Genomic DNA, 10,929 nt, shown 5'->3' with positions numbered 1-10,929 from the left:
AATGCTATCTTTCTTTAGGCATCATCCAGGGTCACCATCTACTTCTTCGCCTGTGATGCCAGCTCAGAGGTGACTGGATCATGTAAATCCTCGTGCTTGTGCAATTCCCAGCTGTTTACAAATGTCTGAAACAGATCAGTTACTTCTGCAGCCTCTCACCTTGTGACCTGTGTGCGATACAGTTACATTGTTGCTGTCTGATAACAGGGGAAGAGGAGACTGAGAAAATGCTTCCTCCTGCTTGCAGCAGACTGATGACATCATCTCAGCCTATCATACATTTGAAATAAAGTGTATCACTGTCACTCAATTACATCCTATCTTCTTATCTACATAGTGGCGGTATTACGTGAGTCCGCGTTTGGTTCTAATCCCGAAGCTGGGAAAGGATCCGTTATGTTGTAGTTCACAACAGGCTATAGCCCTGCTCAACATGGACCTGAAAATTCTTACCACGGTCCTCGCTACCCATCTCTCAGAAATGATTAATTCCCTTGTACATACCGATCAAACGGGCTTCATCCTGCATACATCTATGGATATAAATATCCAGAGGCTTTTCACTCATAAACAGGCTTCTCATTCTAATGCAGGCAGGCAGGTGGTGGTGGCCCTTGATTTTGAAAAGGTCTTCGATTCTGTTGATTTGGGTCTATATACCTGCTTTTTTGAAGTGAATTGAAATTTTGTATCGTTGTCCCCAAGCCTCTATCAAAATAAATAATATGATCTCGACAGGGCTGCACTCTCTCCCCAACCGTTTTTGCTTTGATTATGGAGGTTATTTGCTCTTTGACATAATACCTTAGTTCATGGTCTTAGCTTAATGCCCTGGAGGAGAACTCTGAAGAAACCAGTGTCCCTTGGAGGTTTAGCCCTTCCCAACTTCTTCCAATATTTTCTGGTCAGGAAATTGGTAAAGGCCCATAATTGGCTTGTACTGGACAAGGGTAATGCCTCTGTAGTGGCAGAAGCCACAGTGCTGGTTTATACAAAGCCTTACAGTTTCTCTTCTATTGGGGTCATAGGGCTCCATACCCACTCACCCGTACTAGGTAAGCTATCAGTGGGGCATCGAACAAGGCTGGGGTTCTGCAGTCTTCTGTCTCTCATATATGGTCCTCACTTGAGGGATATTGTTATAAATGGGCACCTTCCCCCTTTCTCTGTTCTACAAGCTAAATCCTCCTGGCCTATCTGTTATCTTTTCCGATACATGAAACTGCACCATGTCTACATTTCACAGTTTTGCCTGACACGTATCCAGCTGCAAGAAGAAGATTTGGAATCCCTACTCCACTCAGAAGCCCTGCCAAAGACACATTCCATGTTGTATCAGGGAAAAATAGATGGTGGCGGTTCAAACTTTGGACGGTGATGTTTGGGACGATGTCTGTGACTATCCCATTTAATACCTCATTTAAGTGCAAGATAGGCTGATCCAATTTAAAATAATTCATCACTCTTATCGAGCCTGATTGTGTTAAGAAATTCTCTCCAGTGAGCTCCTCGGGTTGGTGGCGCTGCACTAATCCACGGCAAGTTTTATTCACATTTTTTGGTCACGTCCGGCGATTGAGACCTATGGGGTGCAAAGCTTACACTTTATCGCCTCAGTAGCAACGTTTTGTGTGCCTCTGGACATGACTGTCTGCCTCCTAGGATTGGTTGAACTGCTAGCTCCCAGGAAGGTCACAAGGGTATGCTCGGAAAGTCATTGTTCTTCCTTGGAAATCAGCTGTTCCCTCTTCTTTGAATAAATGGAAATCTCTTCTGAACTCCGCACTTACCTTGTTAAAAGCTGCTTACAATAGCCGAGGATGTCAAAATAAATTTGATAAAATTTGGGCCAAGTGGCTTGAACACTTTGACACGCTCGTGATACACAAGTTGTATGGATGCCTGGGCAGACTCCTTAGTTGCCTGTAAACTCCTCCTGTATTTCCACTTGAGGAGTATAAATCCCCTTGGACTCCCTCTTTTGAGACGGCCTTCTACATTTATCTGCTTTGCATCCTCTGCTATTGTGGGAGTATGGCATATGGTACTGTGATTGCCTGACTGAGATATGTTGGCTTTTGGCCTTCAGTTCTGTTTCTATAATTCTGATTTCTCACCACTGATGTAGTAGGTGTACCTGGCTTGGAGCAACAAGTGGAGCTTTTTTCATGTCTACTGTTTGTTGCCAGCTGACTACTAGGCTGTTTTTTGTATTAAATATTTTCTTAAACTCAATAAAATAGAATATGTATATATATGTATGTGTATATGTATATGCCTCTAGATAGTTTTTAGCTGTATTGATATTTACGGAAAGAAGAACACACACATCTGCAGGTTCTCATATAGAGCATTTTTATTGTGAATAATTTAGGCATGTTTATTATCAGCAATTGATTTGAGTTATTGCACAGGGAAATCCAAAACTTAATCTTCTGATGTTCCATCAAGGATGGGCTGGAAAGAGAACGGGGTGAATAGATAACCCGTTCCCTGGTAGAACTTGTTCTGGAACTCCACCCTGTAGGGAAAATAGGTGGAGCAGAGGCATGGTCAGGTAATGCTGTGATACATTTAATGCTATACCTTTACAGTATTCTTATATCTTACTTGTTCAATGGAGACATTTATCATTTTTTTATAAAATATTAAAGATTAACTCCACTTTTGCTGAAAAAAAACATTCCCCTCTGGGTGCAGATTCCTACCTTTTGTAATTCTGAAAAAAGTAGTTTATTTTTCTGTGTCCATGGCAAAGTGAATGTGAATGGGGTGATGTTATAATTATCAATTATCTGCTGCACTTGGAGGGTTCTAATGAGGAAAGTGGCAAAGTCTGAATCCCTTTACATGTGAATTCCCTTTGGGAGTAAGCCAATCACACAAACAGAAAGTGACATTTCTGGGGGGTGTTCTGTACACCATCAGAACGACTTCAGGTAGCCATATTGCGTTGCATTTTGAATTGGAAAGGAAAGGTGATCTTAATTTAATTTAAATTAAAATTTAATTTTTAATACCATTCAATTACAATATGACTTGTGTAGCAATTGTATATGCTATATTAATTTTTTTATTTGATAATTTTATCCAAAGAAAGAGGAGTTACCCTTTAATAAGCAATCAGTAATTACAGGGCTCGCTCAGGACACTCACTTTGCAGAGAGTGCTGGGTTTTCCTATAAGAATGTCTAGGATTTTCTGCCTTTTTTTTATAGCAGCTGGGTGTAGATGGATGAGAATTTGCCGTCTCTTCTAACAAAGAGTTAAGAGGAGGTCCTCTCCTTGTCTGGCAACTTTTACTAACCCTCTTTTGGTCATTCCATGTATTCCACAATTTTAATAGGCATCCAGCCAACCTATGGAGTCTCGGAGTCTCAACTCCGCTCCAAGTGCCACACACAAAAACAGAGCAAGAGACATAGACCGCTGACTTAGCAGCTGCTGTCAATCACTGGTATAGAGGAGGAGGAGAGTGGTGGCTTTGGTTCTGTCTATGTGTGCAGCACTGGGAACGACTACATGTATACTTGTAGTTCTCAACGGGAGTGCGCATGGCGCTAACACTCCAGAGAGACTTAATAGGCAAGTACGGGGGGGCACCCTGCATGCTCAGGGCACAGTTAGTGAAACAAGAACAGAGGGGAACATTTGAAAAAGAATAGCAAGATCATGTATGTTCTGCTATAAGTGTCTATTCTTTTATTTGGTTTTAATATCACTTTAAGAAAGGATTTTCATTAATTTTGGGGAGATTTCCTCTTATTTCTAGTTGGATCTACAGGACAGATGCAGATGTTTGGTGTATTCCAAAATAAAGTTCTACAATGAAGAAGGCCTTACCAGTGGAGACGAAGAGCATGCAGGAAAGCAGAGAGCCCCTCCATGACCAACAGAATGGCCACCGTCAAAACAGCAAAAATTGCAAAAATGATGAAAACGCCAATAAGACCACCATAGGCGGCACTAGAGAGGCCAATGTGCATCACCATTGTCCACAGGACCTCAGAGAGCTCTGTGGTGGGAAGAGCAGAAGAAAGGGGAAAATTATATTATCAAAGTATGTCTGTTTTTCAAGCAGCTAGGATAGAATGGAACTACTTATTTAAAAGTTATGGGGGGGGGGGGTCCATTGCTGAAATCTTGTGAAAATACTGACTCTCTAACCTAAAAGTATCCAGAATTGAAAAGTTGGAGAGATGCAGAACTCTTTATCTGTATTATTTCCCAGGTGTGTGTCTAACAACATATTCAGGACAGCAAATCAGCATTTTCAAATGTGAATATCAGTAATGGCTGTCTCCATGTTTCTCATGACAGGTTCCTTTAAAAGATAAACTCTTTTGACCTGCTAACCGCCAAAGCTAATGGCCACTATTCAGTGCTCCTACTCCTTGACCTCTCTGCGGCCTTCGACACAGTCGACCACCCCCTCCTCCTCAAAAAACTACACTCCCTCGGCCTCAGAGATTCTGCTCTCTCCTGGCTCTCATCCTACCTGTCACAACGCTCTTTCAGCGTTACCTATAATGCTACCACCTCCCCCTCACTCCCTCTCTCTGTTGGGGTCCGTCAAGGCTCTGTCCTCGGGCCCCTTCTCTTCTCCATCTATACATCCTCCCTTGACCAACTCATACACTCTCACGGCTTCAACTACCACCTCTATGCCGATGACACACAAATCTATCTCTCAACCCCCCACCTCACCCCCCTGGTCTCAGCCCGAATCACACACCTACTGAGCGACATATCAGACTGGATGTCACTCCACTTCCTTAAATTGAACCTCTCCAAAACCGAGCTTCTTGTCTTCCCCCCAGCCCGGACACCACCCCCCATTGACTTCTCCGTCACATCCAACAACGCCACCATCAAACCCGCCCCGCAGGCCAGAGTACTTGGTGTCATTCTGGACTCCAACCTATCCTTCCAGCCCCAAGTCCAATCTTTAACAAACTCGTGCAGACTCCACCTCTGCAACATCGCCAAAATCCGCACGTTCCTAACCCCAGAAACCACTAAACAGCTCATCCACTCCCTCATCATATCACAACTCGACTACTGCAACTCCCTCCTCACTGGCCTGCCTCGCCGCTGGCTATCCCCGCTTCAGTCCATCCTGAATACGGCTGCCAGACTCATTCACCTTTCCAACTGCTCTGTCTCCGCCACCCCCCTCTGCCAATCCCTCCACTGGCTTCCGATTGCGCAACGGATCAAATTCAAAATCCTAACGCTGACGTACAAAGCTGACCACCATACTGCCCCGAACTACATCACTGACCTAATATCCAAGTACCGCCCAGCATGCACACTCCGCTCCTCACAAGACCTCCTTCTCTCTAGTTCCCTGGTCTCCTCCTCCCATGCCCACCTCCAGGACTTCTCCAGGGTGTCACCTATCCTCTGGAACTCCCTGCCCCAACCCATCAGATTATCACCTACTCTCCTCTCCCTTAGGCGCACCCTGAAAACCCATCTCTTCAGGGAAGCCTACCCCACCCCCTGCTAACTTGCCGACCTCCTCCACTCTTCCTACCACTCCATCCCCCACAGCTATCTCCTCCTGTGCCACCATCCCCTCCCTCCTAGATTGTAAGCTGGAAAGAGCAGGGCCCTCGATCCCCTCATGTTTTGCATTGTATTGGTATTGTTCTGTCACATGTTCTGTCCCCCTCTGTAATGTACAGCGCTGAGCGAACTATTGGCGCTTTATAAATACTGCATAATAATAATAATAATAAGCAAACAGCTAAATATACAGATGAGATACATATATGGGGGCTGTTTTACCATCAAAAGAATTTCATTTTTTTCCATCCAGTTCTGAGATTTATACAGCTCTGCCACGCAGCACAGTCCTGTCTGTCTGCACAGGTGACCTGATTTTTCTCTGCTGCAGTAATACACTTTTCCCACCCTCAGCCTGTGATTTTAGTTATTTCCTGCTCTTACCTATGATACATACAATGCTCTAAGTGTATAAGTTGTCTATACAGACATTGTATCAGGGCAGAATACAATATATGTGTCTTGATTATTGTGCAGGATTTGTTCAATTTTCTAAGGTGTTTGTTTTACATGTGGATTTTGGAGAAATGCATTCCCTCTACCTTGCATGTGTTATATTATGCAAGGTAGAGGGAATGCATTGATGACGTCATGCCATCATCTTTGACTTAACTAGTAGGGCAGGGATGGAGTTTTGTGAATTGGTGCCCAAAACTGAACTGCATATTCCAGATGAGGTCTTAGTAATGATTTGTACCGGGGTAATATGATATCTCTTTCTATGGAGTCTATACCTCTTTTAATACAACAGGGCCAATTGCTAGAATGACTTTTCAGAAAGATGTTATCGAAACAAATTTTCCGGGTTCTTGAAATAACTTGTTGTGCAATGTGGAGCAGGGGCGGACTGACAACTCATGTGGCCCCCGGGCAATAGGGGATCATGGGGCCTCTGTGTGCTTGCCCAAACTCAAAAAAGCCTATGAAAAAGGTACCAGGTGCATCTCATGGGGCCCCCTATTGACCCCGGGCCCTCGGGCAGTGCCTGAGTTTCCAAATGGTCAGTCAGCCCCTGGTGTGGAGACACAGTTAGTCTCCATGTTCTTCAGTGAGGTATTTGAGAGTCTGGGTTGTGGTCAAGCTGATAATATGTTCCAAAATAACAGGAATTAAAGTCTCTTGTAATTGTTGATGTACTGCTTGTGAGTGAATATGTAAATGTTAGGTCCGGAAAGTCCTTCATGGCAGCGGTCCAGGACTGGAGCTTAGAAGCTTTACATTTGATCAGGAGGTCAGAACCTCAACTTGACACTTGTCTTGTCTGATGAACTTTGTAACTCTTCTTTTCTAAATAAATGTTCAAAACCTTCACCATGAACAGAGGTTGTTGATTTTCTTAATAAGAGATTATCTAAAGGGAATGTGAATGGACACCCCAAGGCGATATGGTCATCCTTTGCTTAAATTGAGGAATAATGGGAAATGGATGACAGGATATAGGTTAAAAACCTAATACAGTAGCAATGTGGAAAGGAACAAAAACAGGACTTACGTGCGTGTGCCAGGCTGAGTGCCCACAGGCGCAGATAGGATGCGGTGTTAGAGATGCAACCCAGGCAGTATTCTATAGTGTGGATGGCTTGATGGACAAAGATGTCCCCGAAATCGAACTGCCATAGAGAGAAAATGTTCCACTTTATTGCATGACAGTTAGGCAGTTAGTGTTTTCTATTAGGTGAACCTTTAACAGATATAAAACAGGTATAAAAAGCTAATTAAAAGCTCACCCTCCATCTGCTGGTTATATGCAGTACAACAGCCTGTGATTTGAACGAACGCCTCGGTTAACGTAATTTTCGGTTTACGAATGATAATCCATTGAAAATAACGCCTCGATTTACTAATTTTTTTCACAATATGAATGGAATAATTGGTTTTCAGTGCATTTATGAATTTTTTTAATCATGTCCTTGTACAGTACTATGCCTTTAAAGTGCACTTTATAAAGGGTTTTGAACAGATAAGACTTTTTTTTACTTTTTTCTGACCTCCGGAACAGATTAATTGGTTTTAATGCATTAACAAATTTTTTTTCACAATACGAACGGATTAATTGGTTTTCAATGCATTTACAAATTAATTTTTAATTATGTCCTTGTACAGTATTTATGCCTTTTTAGTGCACTTTATAAAGAGTTTTGAACAGTTATTTTTTAACTTTTTTCTGACCTCCGGAACGGATTAATTGGTTTTCACTGCATTCCTATGGGAAACCGCGTTTTGGTTTACAAATTTTTTGCAATACGAAAAGTCCCGCAGAATGCATTAAATTCGTAAACCGAGGTACACCTGTATAGACAAAACTTTTTTTTTTTTCATTTTGGATAGAGTAAGGGAGGGTTATAACCTCTGTCAGATTTTCTTTGCCATCTGTGTCCAATTGGGGAGATTTTCCATCTCTTCTTGTCCCATAGCCAAAAGAGGAAGTGAGAAGATATCCCTGCATATTAAGAAAATTTCTTGGGATCCCCAGGTCACCAGAACTAGTGTCCTAATCAAAAGATTTCCCCTCTATTACTGTTCTGGGGACAACATAAAATGTGAGATTTTTCCTTTTCTTTCACTTTCAATGATAAGGGTAAACAGGAAAAATAGATAGAGTTAATCTCTCTAACAGGGGCAGAGGTACTAATAAAAATCTGACAGGTATTCTAATCCATCTGCACTCTGTCCAAAACTAGAAAAAAAGTTTTGCCTTTAGTTATACTTTAAGCGTAGATTTAGACGTGCATCTCATTTCTCCTCTGAATTGCTATCTGTATTCAGATTGCTTTTCAGAGGTCATTGACAAGCAGGAGACGATGTGACACCTCCTCACTGCCGTTTTTAACCCCATTTCTGCTGACAAACACACAGCAATGCATGCAATTGTGGGGCATTTGCAGCACTTTCCTGTTTACCCAAATTGGTTGTGTCTGGAAGGCTTGTCGCCCACCAATTGCTACATGTGGAGTAGGTTTTGCCGCGGGCACGAAGTGAAGCATGTAAACATCCCTGTCCACTGCCTATTGCAGCTTAAAGTGTTACTAAACCCAGGACCCTACATGCACTATATCTGGTCTCACACAGTACACACAACATGGAAATGCAATTATTTTAGTAAATATAAACGGCTAAATACCTTTTCTCATCAGCAGCTAGAGCAGTCTTGTGACTTCTATCAGTGTCCAGCTGAGCACAAGTTAAAGCATGTAGGAGGAGTCTTCATTCTGCTCTAGGAGGATGCAGAACCCCATGACCTCTGTTTGAACAGTGCTGATTGGCCCTGTGCTGATCACATGCACTCTCCCAAGAAAAAAAAAACCTCTCTAGCAATACCCACCAAACTGAGAATGTGCAGAGTGACTCCACACGATATGTCTTATCAGAAGCTATGAGGGGGACAGTGGAAGAAGGGGAGGATCAGAGTCAGGATCAAACAGCCTTTTTACACTATGCAGAGGATTAACCCCTTTGGTTCCACAGTGAGTATAACCAGCATGCTTTAGTGCAGATGCAGACTGATTTTACTGTTGTGGGTTTAGTAACACTTTAAAGTGGGGTGCTTGGGGGGGGGGCAGTAAAAACAAGAGACTTTACAGATATACAAATATTTACCTTTGTTTAACCGCTTGCCTGCCACCCTATAGCAGAAATACTGCTACAGGGTGGCAGGGCCACGTAAAATCACGTATGTATATATATATATATATATATATGATTTACATTTCCAGGTAGCAGGCGCGCTTGTACGCCGCCCTACCCACGCCACCATTGGTGGCTAGGGATGCAATTCCATGCCGGCACCGAGGGATCGTCGAGGAAAGACACAAGTCTCTCTACACAAGTCTCTCTCCTGTCACAGCAGAGAGGTACAAAACAGCATGTCTCCAAAGTAAAACACATACACACAACACATAGTAAAACAGCACACAGGTAACCCTTTGATCTCCCCAGATGTGAACCCCTACCTGCCCAGTGTGATTAGTACAGTGTCAGCACATGTTATTAGCACTGATCACTGTATTAGTGTCACTGGGGATGTCAGTGGCAGTTAGTCAGTTCCTCCCCAGTGTCAGAATGCCCACCGCAGTCCTGCAATAAGATCACCGCCATTACTAGTATAAAAAAAAATTTAATTCCAGTATATATACCACCATTTGTAGATGCTATAACTTTCATGTAAACCAATTAATTGCATGTAGTGGGATTTTGTTTTTAGCAAAGACATGTAGCAGAATACATTTTGACCTAAATATATGACAAAATTAGATTTTTTAAATTTTTTTATTGTATATGTTTTATAGCAAAAAGTCAAAAATATTGGGGTTTTTATTTTTTCAAAATTGTTGGTCTTTTTTTTTGTTTATAGTAAAAAAAATAAAAGCGCAGAGGTGATCAAATACCACCAAAAGAAAGCTCTATTTGTGGGAAAGAAATGACATAAATTTAATTTATGTACAGCGCTACATGACTGCGCAACTGTGACTTAAAATAACACAGTGCCGTATTGCAAAAAATGGCCTCGTCAGAAAGAGAGTAAATCCTCTGGAGGGCAAGTGGTTAATGGAGTGGGTATGACTAAGAACTTCTCTTCTGTTTTTAATGGTCCCTGATGGAGAGATACATCCTAACTTCCTGTCCTGGTGACCACCAGCACTGGGACAGTAAGTGAGGAAAAATCTCCCCATTGGAGACACAGACACTTGATTAGTGGTATACCTTCAACCACATCCAAGGGCATAACTAGGGGCCCTAATCAAAATAGAAAATTTTGATTGGGGCCCCTGAGGCCTTTGCCTAGCAGCTGGCAATGTCAACTGTGACAATACTGTCATTGATTTTGTCATAAAGTATTCTTAAGATCAGGTAGCAGAGGCACTACCAGCACGGTCAGACTACTAAGTATCACTGGTTTGGATAATAATTATAGGTATAGTAGTAAAAATAATAATAGCAATAATAACCATAACTACAGTGTACAGTATTTTATATATTTTACAATAAATATCTTGCACACAATTACTCTGTACCGCTACAAACTTCTTTCAAAATTTTTCCAAAACTACAAATCTCAGCTGTCCTATAAGAGAGGATAAATTCTGGGATTTGTGACTTCATTAGGCATACAGCGGTAATATCAGTCTGTAGCAGAAGTTCAGGGGGCAGTAAATCTATGCTGCCTAGATAAGTAAATGCTTCTTACTGCACAGGGGGATCTGTGACTAGGGACTCTGACTTCAGCCTTTCTCTACTGGAAATAGTTTGGTTTTCCTAACAGCCGGCCTAATCAGGTTCCCCTCTTCTACCCCAGGCCACTTAGCAGCTGCATAGGCTGCTATGGCTATTGCTACATTACTGCCCACTTCATCTGAAACC

The 10,929-nt window shown here is 42.3% G+C and overlaps 1 protein-coding gene across 1 annotated transcript in view; it reads right to left on the bottom strand.

Moving 5' to 3' along the window:
• Window positions 1-2,332: 2,332 nt before the first annotated feature.
• The window catches only part of ATP6V0A4 (ATPase H+ transporting V0 subunit a4), a 33,242-nt gene continuing 24,645 nt past the window's right edge, over window positions 2,333-10,929 (bottom strand). Inside the window, exons 18-20 of the mRNA XM_089688726.1 lie at window positions 7,064-7,181; window positions 3,844-4,015; window positions 2,333-2,521 (exon numbers count right to left, since the gene is read on the bottom strand). Of these exons, the coding sequence (XP_089544852.1) occupies window positions 2,428-2,521; window positions 3,844-4,015; window positions 7,064-7,181 (384 nt within the window). The 3' untranslated portion in view covers window positions 2,333-2,427. The remainder of the gene's footprint in view (window positions 2,522-3,843; window positions 4,016-7,063; window positions 7,182-10,929) is intronic.

The sequence above is a fragment of the Staurois parvus genome, unplaced genomic scaffold (assembly GCF_062004578.1).
Source record: "Staurois parvus isolate SC_StPar_1 unplaced genomic scaffold, SC_StPar_1.0 ptg000452l, whole genome shotgun sequence".
NCBI classification, from domain to species: Eukaryota; Metazoa; Chordata; class Amphibia; order Anura; family Ranidae; genus Staurois; species Staurois parvus.
Note: the sequence above shows the minus strand (reverse complement) of the source record. Positions and strands in the feature narration are given on the sequence as shown.